Source organism: Mytilus galloprovincialis, chromosome 8, assembly GCF_965363235.1.
Source record: "Mytilus galloprovincialis chromosome 8, xbMytGall1.hap1.1, whole genome shotgun sequence".
Lineage (NCBI taxonomy): Eukaryota > Metazoa > Mollusca > Bivalvia > Mytilida > Mytilidae > Mytilus > Mytilus galloprovincialis.
In genome coordinates, this window is record NC_134845.1 from 88974411 (window position 1) to 88997019 (window position 22609).

The window sequence follows — 22609 nt, forward strand, 5'->3', positions numbered from 1 at the left end:
TGAGAGAGAACAACAAATGACTATTATATTGATATATATATGTATTAAAAAAAATAATCAGTGTCGAAGTTTAAGTGCGGCAATTGCCTCACTTACCTCAAGGGTAGCTACGGCCTTGTCATCTGACCAAATGTAGCGTGCTTGGAGCTCTGAAATCTAAGAGAGCTGCTGGAGTTGCGTATCAATTACTTGACATTTTTCTTCCCTTTGGTTCACCCATATCCTCCAAAGTGATAATGGGAGAGAAACACAGATGCTGAATCGGTAGAATCAGAAAGAGGAATATATACAAGGGTGTTGTAGAAGAAGTAAATTTTGGCTATCGTGTAGGGACAATAGCTGGTAAGTTATCAGGAGTCTTAGCACAAACCAAATAGAATAAATTAGTGACTCTTCTTTGTCCGTTACACAAATTCCAGATTTACAATTTTCCCAGATGGAAGCTGTGAAAAAAAATTCAAAAACTGGTGAACAGGGTTATCTCTCTTGCATATCCGAAGGCGGCTGTAACAATTCGAAGTGTAAATGCAAAAAGCAGAATGTATTGTGTAATTCAAGGTGTCATGGTTCGCTCACCTGCTCCAACAAATAAAAGCATTGTATATTATTGTATAGTATTGTAAATAGAGTTGTCAGTGTGTTTCATATATTAATTCGTAAAAATTATAATTTGTACAAAATGATAACTTGTACACAACATATATATTTCTATTCAATGAATTACAAAATACGTTGTACCACAAACGTCAAAATCATTCAATTGCGTAGTGGAATTTACTATTTGTGGATTCTTATAAATTCTATAGAACTTTTGGACTATTTTAAATCTCGGTCTATTTCTGAAATTTATTCTTACATACTTTTGATTTTTTAACCCTGAATGCTAATATTGCCTATGTGAAATTTTAAAATTGTTTGTATGTACATTGAACGACAAATATATGTAACGTATAAAATTTTCTGACGTCAGACACGCAAATCAATGAATGTGTTTGTAGATAGATGTGTTTGTGTTCTGTTTAGTTAATCCTTTTAAAATTGTTACACGATGATGACCGATGTACCCATAGTTTGACTATTTTATTTATTGTGTCATTGTTGTAATTATAACGGATGAGACTGTCAGAGCACCTCAGGGGCGGATCCAGCCATTTTAAAAAGGGGGGTTCCCAACCCAGAGTAAAAAGGGGGGGGGGGTTCCAGCTATATGCTCTCATTCAAATGCATTGATCGGCCAAAAAAAAGGGGGGTTCCAACCCCCGGAACCCCCCCCCCCCCCCCCTCTGGATCCGCGCCTGCACCTATTGACTAGAAATTACTAGGTTGTAAAATTTATTTATTCATAGTGGCCTGAAATCAAAGTGCCGCAATTTGTGATGTACGTGTGCATAATATTATTTTTTTTTAATATCTTTTAATATATTATCAGAGACATTTTAAGCCCTTATTTAATTCACTTTAACTAACTAATTATATTTTTTAATTATATTTTTCATATCGTAAATATAAAAAATATCCGCTTTTTCGGTTAGGTATTTAAGATTTTAATGCTTATGCTTACTTGCTTATTCGACAAGTGGAGTGCTCCAATAAAAGACATAAAACGGAGGTATATACCAGAACAGAACAGAACTACTTTTTGGACATTTTGTTTAGATCTTTGCAACATTAACACTTGTAACTTTAGTTTTACGTAGAGTCGCGTAGATTTTTATTTTGTTCATTTTGACATTGGTTTTCATTTTAACTTTTGACTCATGGTTGTCCTTTTGGGGGTAATTGTTGCATCTCACTTTCTTAAATTATAATTAGGTTATTGGGTAAACCACTGTTATTGGTGAAGAGTGATGTCCCCTTGATGATTAAAAAACCAACATAATGACGGGGAAGATATACAATCAAAACTTTAAATGTGTCTTTTAATGAGTCATTTCTAAATTAATATAGGATGATCAACCCATAAATAGAGCATTTAAAACCCAACAATTTAGTTCTATAATATATGGTTCGATCAATATAATCTACAAAACGTTATAAGGTGAGCATAAATTATTTCTCGTCTGATTGAAAAATGTGAAATAACATTGTTTTTCTTATAGAATAATCATTTATTATTTAATCAAAAGGTATTAAATTTGACCAACTGTGTTATATGACTTCATGTACACGGCACAGAACTTAAGAATCTTGATAAGTCAGGGACCAAAGAGCCTCAACTTCCTCAAGACATGCAAGAGTCTTGTTTAGTCTGTCAGATAGGGTTTTATTGTCCATAGTAGTCGCTATTTTATATAGGATAATGATCACCAATGACAGTTAAATCTTGCCCTTTTATGTCTGAATCGATTAGGGCCCTCTTGAAAAATAAAGAAATATAAATTAAAGAAACCACAATGTAAAGTACACCATTGTTTGTTTTTTTCTCATTCCATGTGGACTAATTTTATCAAAACAAAATCAAATGTTGGTTTTATTATTAATACATCAAAGACCATTTTTACAACAATCAGTGAGAAATATATTATTAACATGATTAAGAACATTTAATTCTAAAAAACACACCATACTAATTGCATTTAAAATGATTAATAATAAATTGTAATATTTGTACTGTTTGTTCTTTGTGAGGGCCTCAAGGTAGATTAGCGAAAGCTAATTGAGTCACCCTCTGTAAATAAAGTCATTACTTACTTACTTACTAAATATTTCCATGAATTTCAAGATTTTATATACCATGTATCCATGTACCATATAAATATCTGATTAAGTTGATCAAACTTTAATACCATAATACAAATATTTTTGAATAAAAGTAGGGAGAAGTAAACCAGGGTGACCAGACTTTATTGGTGAACGGACTGAGGGAGAATGGACCCGATACCAGACTCCTCTATAGTAGAGCTCTGGGGAACTGTAGCTCATAGTTCCTTGATGTTATTTTTTTACTTTTTACAGACGATCTATGGTCCGCAAATAGTTAAAAAATAACATAAGGACCTATAGCTACGGTTAGGCAGCTACATGTACTTCTATCTATAGCACATTAATATGTTTTTAGTCTAAGGACATATACTGGGGACATATATATTTGGTGCAAATTTTTATACATACATTTACAAATTTGTTTAGAAATTTACTATTGACCATATTCATAAAATTAATTGTTGTTCTTAAAGGTTGAAAACTAAAATTATAAATGAAATTCAGAATAATAAAACTGGTTATAATTAGTTGATGGTTGGTTAGTTGTAGTAAATCTGTGATGATGCCCACATCTCTCTTGCAGATGTTTTTGTACCCCCTGCAGGGTGACACAGTATTTTGTTTTACATGTTTTATGTCAAAATGTATTATTATTTATATAATGGATATTTTTATTTAGAAAGCAGCTTTCCTGGTTATGGAACTTGCACCAATGTATTTTTGTATGATACAAGTTTGATTTTTATCTACATGATCTATTTCATATCTATTTTAGCATGGAAGATTACAAGTATTTGTTTAAAGTGGTATTGATTGGTGAAGCAGGTGTTGGGAAGACATGTCTTGTTAGAAGATTTACACAGGTATATTTACATAAAAATATTGTGTGAGACTCTATTTACCTTGGTCATTATTCATTAGATAGTTAGCCTTTGTGTAAACATGATACATGTAAATAGATAAAATATTAAATAAAATTGAGAATGGAAATGGGGAATGCATGAAATATGTCAAAGAGACTACAACAATCATGACAATGACTTAAGTTTTATGAGGTGATAGAAAATCATTTGTTTTTATGCCCCACCTACGATAGTAGAGGGGCATTATGTTTTCTGGCCTGTGACTCCGTTCGTCTGTCCGTCCGTCTGTCTGTGGTTCCGTTCGTCCGTCCAGGTTAAAGTTTTTGGTCAAGGTAGTTTTTGATGAAGCTGAAGTCCAATCAACTTGAAACTTAGTACACTTGTTGCTTATGAGATGATCTTTCTAATTTTTAAGCCAAATTAGACTTTTGACCCCAATTTCACGGTCCACTGAACATAGAAAATGAAAGTGGGAGTTTCAGGTTAAAGTTTTTGGTCAAGGTAGTTTTTGATGAAGCTGAAGTCCAATCAATACTGTTACTACACTTGTTGCTTATGATATGATCTTTCTAATTTTAATGCCAAATTAGATAATTACCCAATTTCACGGTCCATGGAACATGGAAAAGGATAGTGCGAGTGGGGCATCCGTGTACTTTGGACACATTCTTGTTTCATAAATAGATTACCTTACCCATGTTAAAAACTATTGAATATATTTACATAAATAATTGCTGATGTCAAAAGTATTTTGCTAAACAACAAATTTATGTTATTGAAAAATTTGAAAAAATTAAAGGTTACTCACATGACGTACAGGTAAATTTCTCTTATTCTATTGTAAATAAATATTGATGTTCCTCATAAGGAAGACAACTAAAAAAGGATCTTTAATTACAGGGTCAATTATGGGAATTGACAAAAAGACTATTGTCATAGGCATATATGCCTAGTGAACTTCTGACCTCCTTTATACATGTATCCCTATCCATGGAATGGTCTTTAATAGATACTTTATTATAAATGACTGATTTCATGATTATTTGTTTATTTCAGGGACTATTCCCCCCAGGACAGGGGGCTACAATTGGTGTAAATTTCATGATTATTTGTTTATTTCAGGGACTATTCCCTCCAGGACAGGGGGCTACAATTGGTGTAAATTTCATGATTATTTGTTTATTTCAGGGACTATTCCCTCCAGGACAGGGGGCTACAATTGGAGTAGATTTCATGATCAAAACTGTTGAAATAGATGGAGAGAAAGTAAAAGTAAGTAGTTGATTATACCCCCTGCTTTTTGTGCTAACTTATAGGTCATGGGAAAGGGTTGGAGCCTTGGTTATGCTGAAACCAACATGGATGCTTGAATAATCAAATGTTGGTATGAATTATAGTGATTGGACTTAGCTATACACATGTTAGAGAAAGCATGTAATTTTCCATGCTATTTTGATGCTAAAAAAAATATCTCTGCACCCTTAAAATTTTTTTAAAAAATTGACCAATTTATTTTACTAGAGGCAGGAAACAATACATATATTTCTTTTGCCTAAAGCAAAGTTATCAAGTATTAGATATAATATTACAAATTAGAGGTAACAAAGAAATATGTCATGTAGTTTTTCTGCAGAGTAGTCAGGTGAAGGTTGGAGGCAATAGTAAAAATAAAGTTATTGATGCTAACATAAATATTTTAGAATAAATAAAAAAAGACAGGAAATATGTTGGTGAAACAAAAATTTCAAATCTAAATGAAATTTAAAGTGCCCATGAACTCACTGATCATGCACAAGTTAATCTATTCATAAAACGTTTTGATCATCTAAAAAGTGTCTGTAACCATGGTAACACATGTTAAATAATGTTCTGTTTTTCTATAGCTCTGCTAGGGGCAAAGTCGTACAAATACTGTAAAATCATTTAAGGTGAACTCTTCCTGTTTTATTGTTTACACTTACTTTCTATTTTTAGCTACAGATTTGGGACACAGCTGGTCAAGAGAGGTTCCGCTCCATTACTCAAAGTTACTATAGATCTGCAAACTCTCTTATTCTAGTTTATGACGTCTGCTGCCAAGCATCTTTTGATTCATTACCCACATGGATTCAGGAAATAGAAACTTATGCCAGTACAAAGTTTTGTGGTTACTTAGTTGGTAGGTTATAAATTACACAATGTTTAAAAATACCATTGTTAATCAATATCTCATAAGAGATGCACTTTTTTTTTACTTTGTTTATTGTTGAAGGCAGTTTATTGACCTATGACTGCTGAATATCACATCATTTGGACTAAGATGAATGATTGTGTCATTAGAATCATACCACATCTTATATACATTTTACCGATATTATGTTGAATTTGAATTGTATTACAAACTACAATAGAAAATATGTTTATCAATCCTGATTCACTTTATACAAATGTACAAAAAATAACAAGGTAACTACCGGTAACAGACTGATCCATGAACAACACAATAAAAGAAAAACATATACAAATTTATGATATGCCTACTTACTTACATTTTCTGATTTATATTGAAACCAAGCTTTTTAGCTCACCTGGCCCAAAGGGCCAAGTGAGCTTTTCTCAGCACTTGGCGTCCGGCGTCCGTCGTCCGTCGTCTGTCGTCCGTCGTCTGGCGTCGTTAACTTTTACAAAAATCTTCTCCTCTGAAACTACTGGGCCAAATTTAACCAAACTTGGCCACAATCATCATTGGGGTATCTAGTTTAAAAAATGTGTCTGGTGACCCGGTCAACCAACCAAGATGGCCGCCATGGCTAAAAATAGAACATAGGGGTAAAATGCAGTTTTTGGCTTATAACTCAAAAACCAAAGCATTTAGAGCAAATCTGACATGGGGTAAAATTGTTCATCAGGTCAAGATCTATCTGCCCTGAAATTTTCAGATGAATCGGACTACCCGTTGTTGGGTTGCTGCCCCTGAATTGGTAATTTTAAGGAAATTTTACTGTTTTTGGTTATTATCTTGAATATTATTATAGATAGAGATAAACTGTAAACAGCAATAATGTTCAGCAAAGTAAGATTTACAAATAAGTCGACCTGACCCAAATGGTCAGTTGACCCCTTTAGGAGTTATTGCCCTTTATAGTCAATTTTTAACCATTTTTCGTAAATCTTAGTTATCTTTTAGAAAAATCTTCTCCTCTGAAACTACTGGGCCAAATTAAACCAAACTTGGCCACAATCATCATTGGGGTATCTAGTTTAAAAAATGTGTCCGGTGACCCGGCCAACTAACCAAGATGGCCGCCATGGCTAAAAATAGAACATGGGGTAAAATGCAGTTTTTGGCTTATAACTCAAAACCCAAAGCATTTAGAACAAATATGACGGGGTAAAATTGTTTATCAGTTCAAGATCTATCTGCCCTTAAATTTTCAGATGAATCGGACAACCCGTTGTTGGGTTGCTGGCCCTGAATAAGTAATTTTAAGGAAATTTTTCTTTTTTTGGTTATTATCATGAATATCATTATAGACAGAGATAAACTGTAAACAGCAATAATGTTCACCAAAGTAAGATTTAAAAATAAGTCAACATGACTGAAATGGTCAGTTGACCCCTTTAGGAGTTATTGCCCTTTATAGTCAATTTTTAACCATTTTTCGTAAATCTTAGTAATCTTTTACAAAAATCTTCTCCTCTGAAACTACTGGGCCAAATTAATCCAAACTTGGTCACAATCATCTTTTGGGTTAGTAGTTTGAAAAATGTGTCCGGTGACCCGGCCATCCAACCAAGATGGCCGCTTTGGCTAAAAATAGAACATGGGGTAAAATGCAGTTTTTGGCTTATTACTCAAAACCCAAAGCATTTAGAGCAAATCTGACATGGGGTAAAATGTTTATCAGGTCAACATTTATCTGCTCTGAAATTTTTAGATGAATCGGACAACCCGTTGTTGGGTTGCTGACCCTGAATTGTTAGTTTTAAGGAAATTTTGCTGTTTTTGGTCATTATCTTGAATATTATTATTGATAGAGATAAACTGTAAACAACAATAATGTTCAGCAAAGTAAGATTTACAAATTAGTCAACATGACCGAAATGGTCAATTGACCCCCTTAGGAGTTATTGTTCTTTATAGTCAATTTTTAACAATTTTCATAAAATTTGTAAATTTTTACTAACATTTTCCACTGAAACTAATGGGCCAAGTTCATTATAGATAGAGATAATTTTAAGCAGCAAGAATGTTCAGTAAAGTAAGATGTACAAACACATCACCATCACCAAAACACAATTTTGTCATGAATCCATCTGCTTCCTTTAATATTCACAAAGACCAAGGTGAGCGACACAGGCTCTTTAGAGCCTCTAGTTTCAATGTTGAGGTTACTGTTATAAATACTTTTATCCTATTGAATAACTTGCTGTTAATTTTCACTCTTTTTTGGGAATCACAACGATGTCTGTGTATAGCTTCAGATGTATTATAAATGTTTATTTATTTTCAGGAAACAAAACAGATAAAATTAATGACAAAGAAATACCAACACACATTGGACAACAATTTGCAGACAGATACGAAATGGACTTTATTGAAACATCAGCAAAAGAAGCTGATAATGTTGATAAACTTTTCTATACTATCGCCAAAAAATTGTCAAAGGAAGCCAAACAAGGGGAGTTAATTTCAGATGACACTACAAAGTTCAACACAGACAATACAACCAGTATTTCAAACTGTAGTGGGTGTTTGAAATTTTAAAGTATTCCAGTGAAATTGTGAAATGGAATGTTCCTGTGAAGATGTGAAAAGGAATGTTATACATTGTGATTGAATATGTGAAAAATGAATATTTTATTTTGAATGATAAGAATGATAAATTTTGTACATGTTGTAAGGCAATTGAAATATTATTTCGTTTGCCTGAAATTTTTTAATGTCAGATTAGCATGATAAGTTTTGAAGACGAAAAAAAATAAATACAAATTGACTTATGTCCAAAGCTACCAGTTCCAAACCAAATACATTTGTACTTTATAAAAAAATTTCAATTCAAGTTTTTTTTATCAATATTGATTGAAATATTCATGATATTCAGTACCAGAATATTGAATAATTTGTTATGTTTTATTTGTAAAACAAAATCTTTTAAAAATAAAAATGCCCCCAAAAAATATATAATCAAAAGACTATTTTTGACAGATGTAAATTGAATCAGAGAAACAGAGCATTTATTTCAACCACTTTATTATCATAATTAGTTTATTCAAGAAATAATTTGATTGTTTTGAAAGTTCTTCAATCCAGACTTTTCTTTCAAGAGTTCTGTTTGAAAGTCAAAAAGTTTTGTTTGAAAGTCAAACATGTAAACATGTAAAGTTTGTGTAAATTGTTGATGTTTTTTAAGTTAAATTTAAATTAAATAAAACAATATCATGAATATGTCAATCTATGTGTACTACATCACACTTTTTTTGCTGGCTAGTAACCATAATAACTAAAATATATGTGAACTTCACTTAAGACTGATGTTCTAAGTGATTCCTTTGTTAATTTTCACGTTCAGCTTTTCCAAACTGTCATGACTGTGTAAATACAGTCTTTCAGATATTTTATGATGTTTAAAATGTTTACCTGACATTAGGTCTGGATGAAACCAAATTTTATTGGACTTTTTACATTGTGTGATGTACATTGGGAATGCTTAGGTTGAAAATAGTTTTTGCTATTTTTAATATCTATTTAGCTATTTTTAAGTGACATAGTCAGTCACTTAAAGTAGAAAAGACTTATATAAATTCATTTGTGTTGAATGTGTATAATAGACTTACAACTGTGTTGGAGTACTTATTTGTACTTTGTGCAATTTATTACTGGATAGTCTGTGAAAATAAATATTTACATTGTAAAAAGAATTACTTCATGAATGTCTTTCATTGAGTTATATGAATTGATTGGTCAATATGTTGTCACATGGTTCCATATCTCCATCCAATACCAAACCACACAAGATGAATTTTGAACCACATGAATTACATATGATTATTTTGAAAATGAATTATTTTCAAAAATTTATCTATTTTCAGAAAAAAATGTTATTTAATTGAATGAATTTATTGATCAGATTTGTTGCATTTCAATGTACATAGAATGAAATATTTGAAGTTTGAGGCAGAAGACTTACATATTAAAATGGTAAATGTTCAGGCTGTTCCATAAACAAAAGTTGAGCCAAAAGGCACTTTATAATTCATGTCTCTACGCAGAGCTAGATTATTTCATATAATTGCTATTTTTTCCTATAATTGCAATATTTTGTACATCTAAAATAACCTCTTCCAATGAAGTTTTGAAATACAATCAATTCTGGAACAGCCCTCAGTTAAACACACAAAAATTGAGTCAATTTCTTTAAAAAAGGATTAAACTTTTGCTCATGAAAAGTTTAGTTTTTAAATTAAAGATGAAACGGTTGACAACACTAAAATGAGATTGTTTACTGAAATTAAAATAGAAAAATGAATATAAATTTTGAAAAATGTTGATTGTATTTTAATTACATCTGGGTTGGATGTAGTGTACATAAGATGATAATTCTTTCAGCTTTTAATGGGTATTGAAAAATGTAACACAGCTCTGGTATTTTTCAAGCAACATAAGTGAACTTTTTTCTTTTTAGGACAAACTTACAAGGCCACACAAACACTCTGAAAGCATATTTGTTTTTGAATTTTGAATATAGATCTATGTGCAATATTCATAAAGTTCATAACCGACATCTGTATATTTTTTCCATTGTTTACTAATAAATTGGGTATTTATTGTGCCAAGTAGTTTTATTCATTTCATTGTAATAAGCTTTAAACATACTTCATTTGTTGTACAAATTTTCTTGCTCAGCTTAGCTTAGACTTAGTATATGGATGCTAAGATCATAAAAACTTGTGTGTTTTCTGTTGACCTACTTGCCTATAATTTTACAGCTGAACATATATGTAAATTGTGCATACTCCATCTCTGGCATATATACAAGTGTTAGTTTTTACCTCACAGGGTGCAAGATCAATTCTGGTGCTATTTAAGGAGGTAGACCTAGGTTAAGGGAAATAACTCTTAAAATCATCAGTACGTTTGTGTCAGCCATTTTCATAAATATGTTCTAAGCTTCTAGGATACATAGATTATTTCCAATCTGTTTCAGATAAATGCTTAAAACTCATTGACGAAACTTTACTTTTACAAACGCATAACTGATTTAAAGAGTTATCTCCCTGAACCAAGGTCTACTCCCTTAAAAAGTTCTTAGTAATGTAGAAATCATATTCTCTAATTCTAATTAGATTTATATTTTTTTTTTTGTTCTAAGGGCTGTTCCAAAATTCATCAGAAAATCAAGAAATATAGCATTTTTGTGGATTTCCATGGTATATATATATATATATAGTAGAAACATGAATTTCAGTGTTTGACATATTACATATTTTTTAGGCAGACTGCAGACACAAACAACAAGATCAAATATCCACAAAAAAATACTACTTTTCCTTAATTCACGAAAAATGTGTATGTACCTACAAAAATAAATTAATCCACAATATTTCAAAGATTTTAGATTTTGCTTACTGACCATCTTAGGTTTATCCATAGACAGCAGAAAACACACAGGAATAATGGTTGCTAATATAAGATTATTCAAATTTTGTAAATTTGGAATTTTATTTGTTAATAGATTTTTTACCATTCAATTTATACACTTAAAGGTAAACAAAGTTGTATTAATTGTGCCATATTTTTTCCTTACAATGAATGTAGTTACATTTAAAACCATAATTTTTTCAAATTGTTCAAACAAATATTTAAATATATCATTACAAAATGTATTACAAAATGTATCATCATTTTTTTCAGGTTATTTTCAATTTTTTCAATTTATCAATTTTTTATTCTCCATTTTTATAGTATGAATATGATGAACAAGGGATTGTAAGGAAGATAAGCTGTATTTGAATCTTTACAATAATACGGTTATTAAGGTGGTACCTAACACTTTCACTAAAATTAATTTGGCTCGTTTAATTTTCATAGAGTATTTACTTTGAGACTTTAATAAAAATATAAAAATTAAATTTTTTTTGAACCAACCGTTTTGTCAGAAAAATTACACTGGCTATATAGCAATATGACAAACACCAATTTTGATCATTGAGAAGCTTAATATTCCTTTTACAACACAACATAATTAAAACGTTTAGATGACTTCACAGAGTTATCTCCCTGTAATGTTAGGTACCACCTTAATAACTTTACATTGGATCTGAGTTTGAAGCAATTTATACTTAAATGCGGTAAACCTAGGGTATATATTAAAAGTGTTTATAAGTTCAGAAAACAAATGGTTGTATATGTATTTTAAAAAAATTATATAGACAAGTTGCAATATAAATATACCTACATCATATATATATGTATATTACAATAGTTATGTATATTTGAAATCTAAAAATGATGATCATACAAATTGTAGCTATCACATGACAACAAAAATGACACATAGATCCAAACCTTAACCCTGAGCATGTCAAACACAAATATTTGTCCTAGTTATCTAGCAGACTTCACCCAAGCAAATAGGATGATATATGCACCAAGAAGACAACAAATAACATCAACAGTTTTAATAAAAGCATGATAGAATTTTTTATTTTATAGCATAATTCAATTTAACCAATTGAACCTCACTTCTCTGTTCATTATTTTATTTTATATCATTCATTTATCAATTGCTCAGTGTATAGCTAGCGTCTTCATATTTCATATTTTCTGATGAATTTTATCTTCAATTTTATTTTGTATTTTATGGAAAGTTTTACTGATTCCTTGTATATCATTTAAGTATGTTTCATGTTTTTTGTTGAATGATTTTCTCTTTATACATTTTATAGTAAATACACAATTTATAAGAGTTTTATTTAATCTACAATGTAATTCAGAAAGATTCTTGAGAAGCCAAAGAAGGCCTCTAACCAAAATGTCTTATAAATGGTTTATTTACTACAATAAAAGTTCCCTTTTGGAATTTCTTCTCATTGAAGAATGTTTTTATTTAATTTTGTTAGTCCATCCAGAAGTTATTTTGTCTTGGTTATTGACTGTTTGTATGCCTTAGTACATTAGTACTTAGTAGTAAAAGAAAGAAGGAGTTGTAATTTAACACTGTTTTTTGCTAAAGATACTCCTTTAATAAAATTTCTGTAATATAGCAAATTAAAGTGTTTGCCAAACCAAATTTGATGAACCTGAAAGTTATTGTTAACTGAAACAGATTATGCAGCTTAATGTTATTTTTCAGTCAGAAAGAGAACTTACAGTGTTATATTTAAGCAGTTTAATCATGTTAAGAAACATTATTTGATTTTTACAAGGGTTTTATCATGAATTCAACAAACAGTCGGACTTCTTCTTATAATTTTTAGCTATTATTGGTTTTGTGTACCAAATACATATTGTAAACTGTATAGTTGTAAGGGGTACGCTAAATCTTGAGCGAATGTACCCCTTCTTGAAAGAATGTTGCAATATTTGCATTTTTAAAGAATCCTTAAAACCTTATAACCATGTTGTCATGGTAACAAATTTACACCAAAACCTGGTATAAGATACACATAAAATTTATATAAAACCACAGTACAAAGAGGTCACGTGACTGATTTAAGAGGTTTTTTTTAATTATTGACATTTACATAAATCTGTTGATCTGATATTGTTGCAATGTAATTATAGTTTTTACATTAAAAAATTCAAATATTATATTCTTGCATTTTAATTACCTCCCCTTTTGGTGGATAGATAGACAGTTTTGATGTAAAATAGTATTTTCACTGCGTTGATGACACCATGGTGGCCTTCGGCTGTTTTCTGCTCTTTTGGTCGGTTTGTTGTCTCTTTGACATATTCCCCATTACCTTTTCTCAATTTTAATGGTTGATATTCAAGTATATTTAAGGAATAACAGTACTGTAGTTGAAGAGTTGCCACCGTCAATTGTAGATTTGACGGTCGCAAATGCATTTTTTCTGGTGAGGCGTAGCGGAGACAGTAAAACAGAGATTTGCGACTGTCAAATCAAAATTGACGGTGGCAACTCTTCAGCTACAGTACTGTTATTCCGATTCTAATGCATTTCAAAAAGAAATAATAAGATAAAACTTGAAAATGTCTAAATTTGACAAATAAAAAAAAAATCCGCGAAACTTCATGAATGATTTTGGCGCAAAGACGTCATGGATAAACATGATGTCATACATATGAAAACTTACAAACTGGAGGTTATTATGTTACCTGTACGCTTCAAATTTGGATAAAATAACAGTAAAATGGCGAATTCGAGGTAGGTGTTGTTTTATTTTCGATTATATAGTAGTAATCTAACATTTGTTGATTCTATCATTTCAAAGTGGTTGTTCCTCCTTAGTTACGCCTGGTCAACTGTGGATTTGACAGCAACTTTTAGCCAATGAAAAAAATTGTTACATACAAATTGCATTAGAATTAGGAGATAACTGTATTGTATTTTAAGCTCCGACGGCATCAATTGGGGATTTGATGGTCGCAAATTAAGTTTACTGGCGATGCGTTAGCGGAGACAGTAAACGGGTATTTGCGACCATCAAATCTCAAATTAATGCCGTCGGAGCTTAAAATACAATATTGTTATCTCCATTCTAATGAAACTGACAGAAAACAACGTTAAAACATGTATTTGAAATCTGCGTTATGCCGTCTACGCTTGCGCGTACGTCCCATAGCATCAATTGTCAATTGATGCCATGTAAGAAAGTGAAGTTATCCAATCAAAATGAACGTTACAAACGTTGTTGCATTAGAATTAGTATTAACCCTTCAGAGCAAGAATAAATAATTAAATTGCTTGAATTTATCATGAGTAATTGAGACTTGAAATATGTTTACTTCAACAGGTTGGTCCTAGATCATGTTTTTTCTATTCTTAATTTGTCTCTCCCATTATTCACTTTTCTTTATATATATCAGCCATTTTTTTTCTACTCTTTATTATCTCTCTTTAGTATTTTTTATATTGTTTGCCCTCTATTCTCTCTTTAGTATTTTTTATATTGTTTGCCCTCTATTCTTAATTTGTTTTCACATTATATTTTTTTTTCTCTATAGAGGTTATTCTCTATTTGGAAAGTGGTTATTAAACAATCGTAGAGAAAGGATAATACGAATATTTATAAACTATACTTATAACCCTTATCAAAAACTGATAATATACAACACTGGTTACACATCTTGCAGACTGATAATACACAATTACATGTAACCCAAATCAAAGACTGGTAATGCACTATACGAGTCACATTCCTTACAGGGTGGTAAAAAGTAAAATCACAAAAATACTGAACTCAGAGGCGAATCCAATCGGAAAGTTCATAATCACATGGCAAAATCAAATGACAAAACACATCAAAAACGAATGAACAAGAACTGTCATATTCCTGACTTGGTTTTGATGTCATATTTGTTATTCTCATCGGATTTTGTCTAATGCTTAGTCCGTTTCTGTGTGTGTTAAATTTTAATGTTGTGTCGTTGTTCTCCTCTTATATTTAGTGCGTTTCCCTCAGTTTTAGTTTGTTACCCCAATTTTGTTTTTGTCCATAGATTTACGAGTTTTGAACAGCAGTATACTACTGTTGCCTTCATTTGGTACAGGCATGTTCAAATGTAGAAAATGGTGGATTAAACCTGGTTTTAAAGCGCTTAACTTATCACTTTGATGACAGTCTCATCAGATTCTGTTATATTTACAATGATGCGTGTACTAAACAAACATAATAAATAAAATACAGATTGTTACCATCCACACAGATTTTTATGTAGTATTTATACTTTAAACTACTAATATACAACACATCATATGCCACCCTAATTACAGACTAGTTTGGTATATACAGTATTTGTTTCCCTCTTTGTAAACTTTTCTAAAACATCTACCTTATCACAACACTCGTTACTCTATACAGACTAATAGTACATCAATATTATTATCCTTCAGCCAGACTATATATATATATATATATATATATATATATATATGTATATATATGTTAGACTCAGATCGACGTCCGGCCTCTAATCGACGTCCGTTCCTCAAATCGACGTCCGTTTCTCAAATCGATGTCCAAATCTGACGTCACATTCGCAAATCGAAGTCCAATATTTGATACTCTAATTGACGTCCAATGTGACGGCATGTATTGCTAAAACTACACCCGATTGAGTGTAGTCGTCTTTAATCGATGTCCAATATTAATAAATATGAATTCAGTATTTAATTGTTTACACTTATACATGTACATGTTTTGTAGGGTTCAAGCATTTATGCATACTTTCCATATAGATTTCTTTCAACCCGAATTAGGTATCATGCATAAAAAGTTTTGGTCCAAATCTGACGTCACATTCGCAAATCGACGTCCAATATTTTGATATTCTAATCGACGTCCAATGTGACGGCATGTATTGCTAAAACTACGCCCGATTAAATGTAGTCGTCTTTAATTGACGTCCAATATGAATAAATAATGATTTCAGGATTTAATTGTTTACATTTATACATGTACATGTTTTGTAGGGTTCAAGCATTTATGCATACTTTCCATATAGATTTCTTTCAACCCGAGTTAGGTATCATGCATATTAAAGTTTGGGTAACAAGTTAATTGAATCGATCTACATAGTAATGTGTCATTCCTATTCATTTTGATAAATGACATACATGTAAGTGTATGTCAAGGAGAAAACAACATAACGTCAAAGAAAAACAAACGACATCTTGAGGTCATTATTCAATATTCAACAATAGACAAAATAAAGAAGTATAGCCATTATTTTAAATAGTATTATAATTCGGACTTAGCAAGATATATTTTAACACATATTTTAGTTTTACACCTGGAGTGTGAAACATATACGCAAGAAATCAGCATTATGTTTTATGTTGTGCTGTTACACAACAGTATTACTGTTCTCATATACGCAAGTAATTGGTATTATGTTTTATGTTGTGTTGTTACACAACTGTTCTCATATACGCAAGAAATTGGCATTATGTTTTATGGTGTGCCGTTACACAACTATTCTCATATACGCAAGTAATTGGCATTATGTTTTGTGTTGTGTTGTTACACAACTGTTCTCATATACGCAGGTAATTGGCATTATGTTTTATGTTGTGTTGTAACACAACTGTTCTCATATACACAGGTAATTGGCATCATGTTTTATGTTGTGTTGTTACACAACTGTTCTCATATACGCAGGTAATTGGCTTCATGTTTTATGTTGTGTTGTTACACAACTGTTCTCATATACGCAGGTAATTGGCATTATGTTTTATGTTGTGTTGTTACACAACTGTTCTCATATACGCAGGTAATTGGCATTATGTTTTATGTTGTGTTGTTACACAACTGTTCTCATATACGCAGGTAATTGGCATCATGTTTTATGTTGTGTTTTTACACAACTGTTCTCATATACGCAGGTAATTGGCTTTATGTTTTATGTTGTGCTGTTACACAACTGTTCTCATATACGCAGGTAATTGGCATTATGTTTTGTGTTGTGTTGTTACACAACTGTTCTCATATACGCAGATAATTGGCATTATGTTTTGTGTTGTGTTGTGTTGTTTCACAACTGTTCTCATATACGCAGGTAAATGGCATTATGTTTTGTGTTTTGTTGTTACACAATTGTTCTCATATATGCAGGTAATTGGCATTATGTTTTATGTTGTGTTGTTACACAACTGTTCTCATATACGCAGGTAATTGGCATTATGTTTTATATTGTGTTGTTACACAACTGTTCTCATATACGCAGCTAATTGGCATTATGTTTTATGTTGTGTTGTTACACAACTGTTCTCATATACGCAGGTAATTGGCATCATGTTTTATGTTGTGCTGTTACACAACTGTTCTCATATACGCAAGTAATTGGCTTTATGTTTTATGTTGTGCTGTTACACAACTGTTCTCATATACGCAGGTAATTGGCATTATGTTTTGTGTTGTGTTGTTACACAACTAATTTCATATACGCAGGTATTTGGCATTATGTTTTGTGTTGTGTTGTTATACAACTGTTCTCATATACGCAGGTAATTGGCATTATGTTTTATGTTGTGTTGTTACACAACTGTTCTCATATACGCAGGTAATTGGCATTATTTTTTGTGTTGTGTTGTTACACAACTGTTCTCATATACGCAGGTAATTGGCATTATGTTTTATGTTGTGTTGTTACACAACTGTTCTCGTATACGCAGGTAATTGGCATTATGTTTTATGTTGTGTTGTTACACAACTGTTCTCATATACGCAGGTAATTGGCATCATGTTTTATGTTGTGCTGTTACACAACTGTTCTCATATACGCAGGTAATTGGCATTATGTTTTGTGTTGTGTTGTTACACAACTGGTCTCATATACGCAGGTAATTGGCATTATGTTTTATGATGTGTTGTTACACAACTGTTCTCGTATACGCAGGTAATTGGCATTATGTTTTATGTTGTGTTGTTACACAACTGTTCTCATATACGCAGGTAATTGGCATCATGTTTTATGTTGTGCTGTTACACAACTGTTCTCATATACGCAAGTAATTGGCATTATGTTTTATGTTGTGTTGTTACACAACTGTTCTCATATACGCAGGTAATTGGCATTATGTTTTATGTTGTGCTGTTACACAACTGTTCTAGGTTTATGTAATCTCTAAAGTTTAAAAACATGATATCACAACCTGTTTACATATTTAGTGTAGTATTTTATAAATCTTTAAAAAAAAATATTTTTCAAAAATATAAAAGAGGGACGAAAGATACCAAAGGGACAGTCAAACTCATAAATCTAAAACAAACTGACAACGCCATGGCTAAAAATGAAAAAGACAAACAAACAACAGCACACACGACACAACATAGAAAACTAAAGAATAAACAACACGAACCCCACCAAAAAACTAGGGGTGATCTCAGGTGCTCCGGAAGGGTAACCTATTTGTCACACATTATATGTTTAAAGGTCTAAAGGTTTCAGCTGCTGTCGGTACGGGTCAATTGTGTATTCTGTGTCCAAAACGGACGTTGATTAGAGAAGCTAGAAATTGGACGTTGATTAGAGAAGAAAAAAAAAGGACGTCGATTAGATAGGCATTACATTAACCGTCGATTTGGAAGGATATTTTATTATGACGTCATATTTGGACGTCGATATGATGAACGGATGTCGATTAGAGACCGGACGTCGATCTAAGTCTTACATATATACAAAACACTTATCACCCTCTCACAGACTGATATTACAAAGGGCAACACCTGTTACCGTCCTCACAGACTGATCATACACAACGCGTGTATTAAACTTAACACCCATTACAGACACATATAATCCACAACATATTTTACTTTCATCATAGCGTGATGATTCACAACGTTTCCTACCCTCTTAACAGAACTATGAAACACAACATTTGTTACAGTTCTCACAGACTGATTATAAACGGTCAATTATAGACTTGTTATGCATAACACTTGACAATTGTTACCTTTTCCACAGACTTTCTAATATCTTGACTTGATTTCAATCTAACAATTGTCAATTTTCCTTTTATATGTGGCAACATTTCATCGGTTCTGTTAAACCCGCGTTATTTAAGTGTCCCTTACTTTAAATCGAGAAAAGTGCTTCGGACGCACGCGATTCATTAAGTGTTGTTTTCTTTTTATAAGAATTTGGCTCAGCGTTAAGTCTTGTAGAAACCAGGGCGAAACCCTCATTGTGACTTTAAGACGAAAAACAGCGACAAAAGCGCTATTCCTTCGTTTTAAATTGCCGTACATACATGTACCGGTACGTCGACCCGTACAGGGTACTGATTTTATGTCATGGATAATATATCTTTTGTTTTTCTATCCATAAGTATTTATACATTCATTCACTAATCTAGACTAATGTGACATGTTCTCATTCTGAATATGATTTGCTAGGGGACGTTATACAGCCGTCTACCCATCTTTCCGAAACATATTGGAGTTTAAATTAAAACCACATGAACCAGTGGACAATACTTTTACAGCCGTATACGATTTGTTATAATAATTTGACATTGAAATGCTTCAACTAACAAAATTAAGTTAAATGTTCAGTTGTTTTGTGTTAGATTTGCAAGTGCATTGTCAGAGCTTTGACGTAGGAATCACTTGTTTTGGTAGATGCTGCTTTAACAGAATCCATATAAACATGTATACAAGTATGTAACACGATAAAATTGAGAATGGAAATGGGGAATGTGCCAAAGAGACAACAACCCGACCATAGAAAAAAACAACAGCAGAAGGTCACCAACAGGTCTTCAATGTAGCGAGAAATTCCCACACCCGGAGGCGTCCTTCAACTGGCCCCTAAACAAATATATACTAGTTCAGTGATAATGAACGCCATACTAATTTCCAAATTGTACACAAGAAACTAAAATTAAAATAATACAAGACTAACAAAGGCCAGAGGCTCCTGACTTGGGACAGGCGCAAAAATGAGGCGGGGTTAAACATGTTTGTGAGATCTCAACCCTCTCCCTATACCTCTAGCCAATGTAAAAAAGTAAACGCATAACAATACGCACATTAAAATTCAGTTCAAGAGAAGTCCGAGTCTGATGTCAGAAGATGTAACCAAAGAAAATAAACAAAATGACAATAATACATAAATAATAACAGACTACTAGCAGTTAACTGACATGCCAGCTCCAGACTTCAATTAAACTATAGTACATTTGTCAATGGTTTAATTTTAGTATTTTGTTTAAATCACATTATATGTTGTAACTGACGCACGCGGATAATTAACACCTCTTCGGATGTCTTCTAAAGGCGCGACACATTAAACGAAACGTCATACGTTCTGTTTTAAGAATAATTTCTGAGTGTTCGTCATAGAATAAGTGAATTAGTCAAATTGGTATTTGCGATTTATGTATAAAAAATATGATGTGGTATAATTGCTAAGAGACAATTCACAACTAGTGACAAAATGACGTAGAATTTAATGTAGTTTTAAAAAATCTTTATATTCTATGTGGAATTTCCAAGTTGTGCGATGCAATGTAACACCACGTGTTTGTAATGCAGAACATTTTGAAAATGATATCATGCATTGTGGTTTTTCCGGCAAAAGTTCCAATACTTATAAATAAATGTCATTATTTTAATCCTTTTCATCATTTATTGATACAAATGCAAGCGATTGACGGGCATCAACAGTATAATGAAACAAAATATTATTTCTCAATCACTGTAAAGAGTAAATATATAGACAATAATACCGGTTTGATTAATTGGTTCTCATTGTATTTACCTTGAATTAGTTGCTATAGTTACAAGACTTTAATCTTCTGAAATTAATATTGATTTTCATGTTGTGGAATGCTCATCTTATTACTATCACAAATATAATGTCTCTCTGTATAGCGATCTAGATATTGTCCCTTTCAAAATGTGTAACTTCTAACAACAGACATACACAGCTGTATACTAGACCTTTTGGTAGCCTTCTGATGTTTTCTGTCCTTTGTTCGGCTTATTGTCTCTTTTGACCATTTTCCATTTTCATTCTCAATTTTATCATAGTATATGCACAATTGTAATGTAATAATGGGTGAAAATTAATTACAGAATATAATCACATATATAAAGGCAACAGTAGTATACCGCTGTTTGAAATTCATAAATCGATTGAGAAAAAACTAATTCGGGCTACAAACTAACACTGAGGGAAACGCATAAAATATGAGAGTAGAACTACGACGCAACAGAAACACAACATTAAAATGTAACACACACAGAAACGAACTATAATATAACAATGGGCATTTTCATGACTTGGTACAGGACATTTCAAGAAAAAAATGGTGGGTTGAACCCGGTTTTGTAGCATGCCAAACCTCCCGCTTTTATGGCAATGTTAAATATATTTTTTTAAATACATTACCCGGTTTTTGTTTGTTTTTTAAAACTAATATGTGTTATCATTGTAAACGAAACAACTATACACATGAACTAATGTTACTTGAAAATACGTATACGCAATTTTGTATGCATGCTGATCTTTTATTGTCTGAAAACCTCAACACCTCCCAGACTTTCGTGCAGATTCCTCCCCTAAGATAATTACTGACATTGTTAGAACAATTACTAAACCTTAGACATAAATTTGCTTATGCAACACTCTATCGAGACGGGTTATAAGCTTGCGGTCAAACTGGTGATCACTGCTGGTGACAGCTCATTGTTAGGAAAACCAGAGTTGAAAGATATTATACCGTATTTGAGGAGGTGTTTAATGGATCGTCGAGACTAAGTGTCCATACAGATCATTAATCACGACACGAGAACATTAGAATGCTTGCTTAACGAAGAAATTTGATTATCAACACGTTCATGTTATGTGAACAATTAGTTTTTAATGTATTGTCTAGCGCTTTTTTAACAAGAGTTAATTATAAAAAGGAAATAATTATCCTTATTCGGCGATACATAATATTTTTCAATAAGTTTACTGTAAACAGCTGAATTAGTTTGTCAAAGTATTGTGTAATTCCATTCCTTCCATATTTGATTCCATGATTTGGCAAAAGTAAAAATAGTAGGATATTCAAAATCGATTCATTTATTAGTGTTTGAATGCTTAACCTCTAGTAGCAAATATTTCAATATGCAAGAAGCAAAATCCGTTCATATACAACATACCATCATTAAAGTTAGTTGCACCAAGCTACCAAATGACCTCCAAAAAAGATATTTCATGGTTACATTAACATGCTGAGACACCATCTGCATTTGAACTCCAAGATCCCCCAAAGGGTATATAATTTTCATTATTCAATGCTTTCAATCAATTAGCTTTTTGTAAATGTACTGCTGGTCAGTTTTGTTGTTTTTTTCCCATTTTTTTTTTCAGAAAAAAG

General features: G+C 31.8%; 1 protein-coding gene across 1 annotated transcript; it reads left to right on the forward strand.

The window, feature by feature from the left end:
• Window positions 1–1831: 1831 nt before the first annotated feature.
• LOC143042789 (ras-related protein Rab-30-like) lies at window positions 1832–10378 on the forward strand. Its single transcript, XM_076215246.1, has 5 exons — window positions 1832–2038; window positions 3479–3566; window positions 4755–4838; window positions 5541–5724; window positions 8060–10378. Exons 2-5 carry the CDS (start codon window positions 3480–3482, stop codon window positions 8311–8313), a joined length of 609 nt encoding a protein of 202 aa, XP_076071361.1. The 5' UTR covers window positions 1832–2038; window position 3479; the 3' UTR covers window positions 8314–10378.
• The last annotated feature ends 12231 nt before the right edge of the window (window positions 10379–22609 follow it).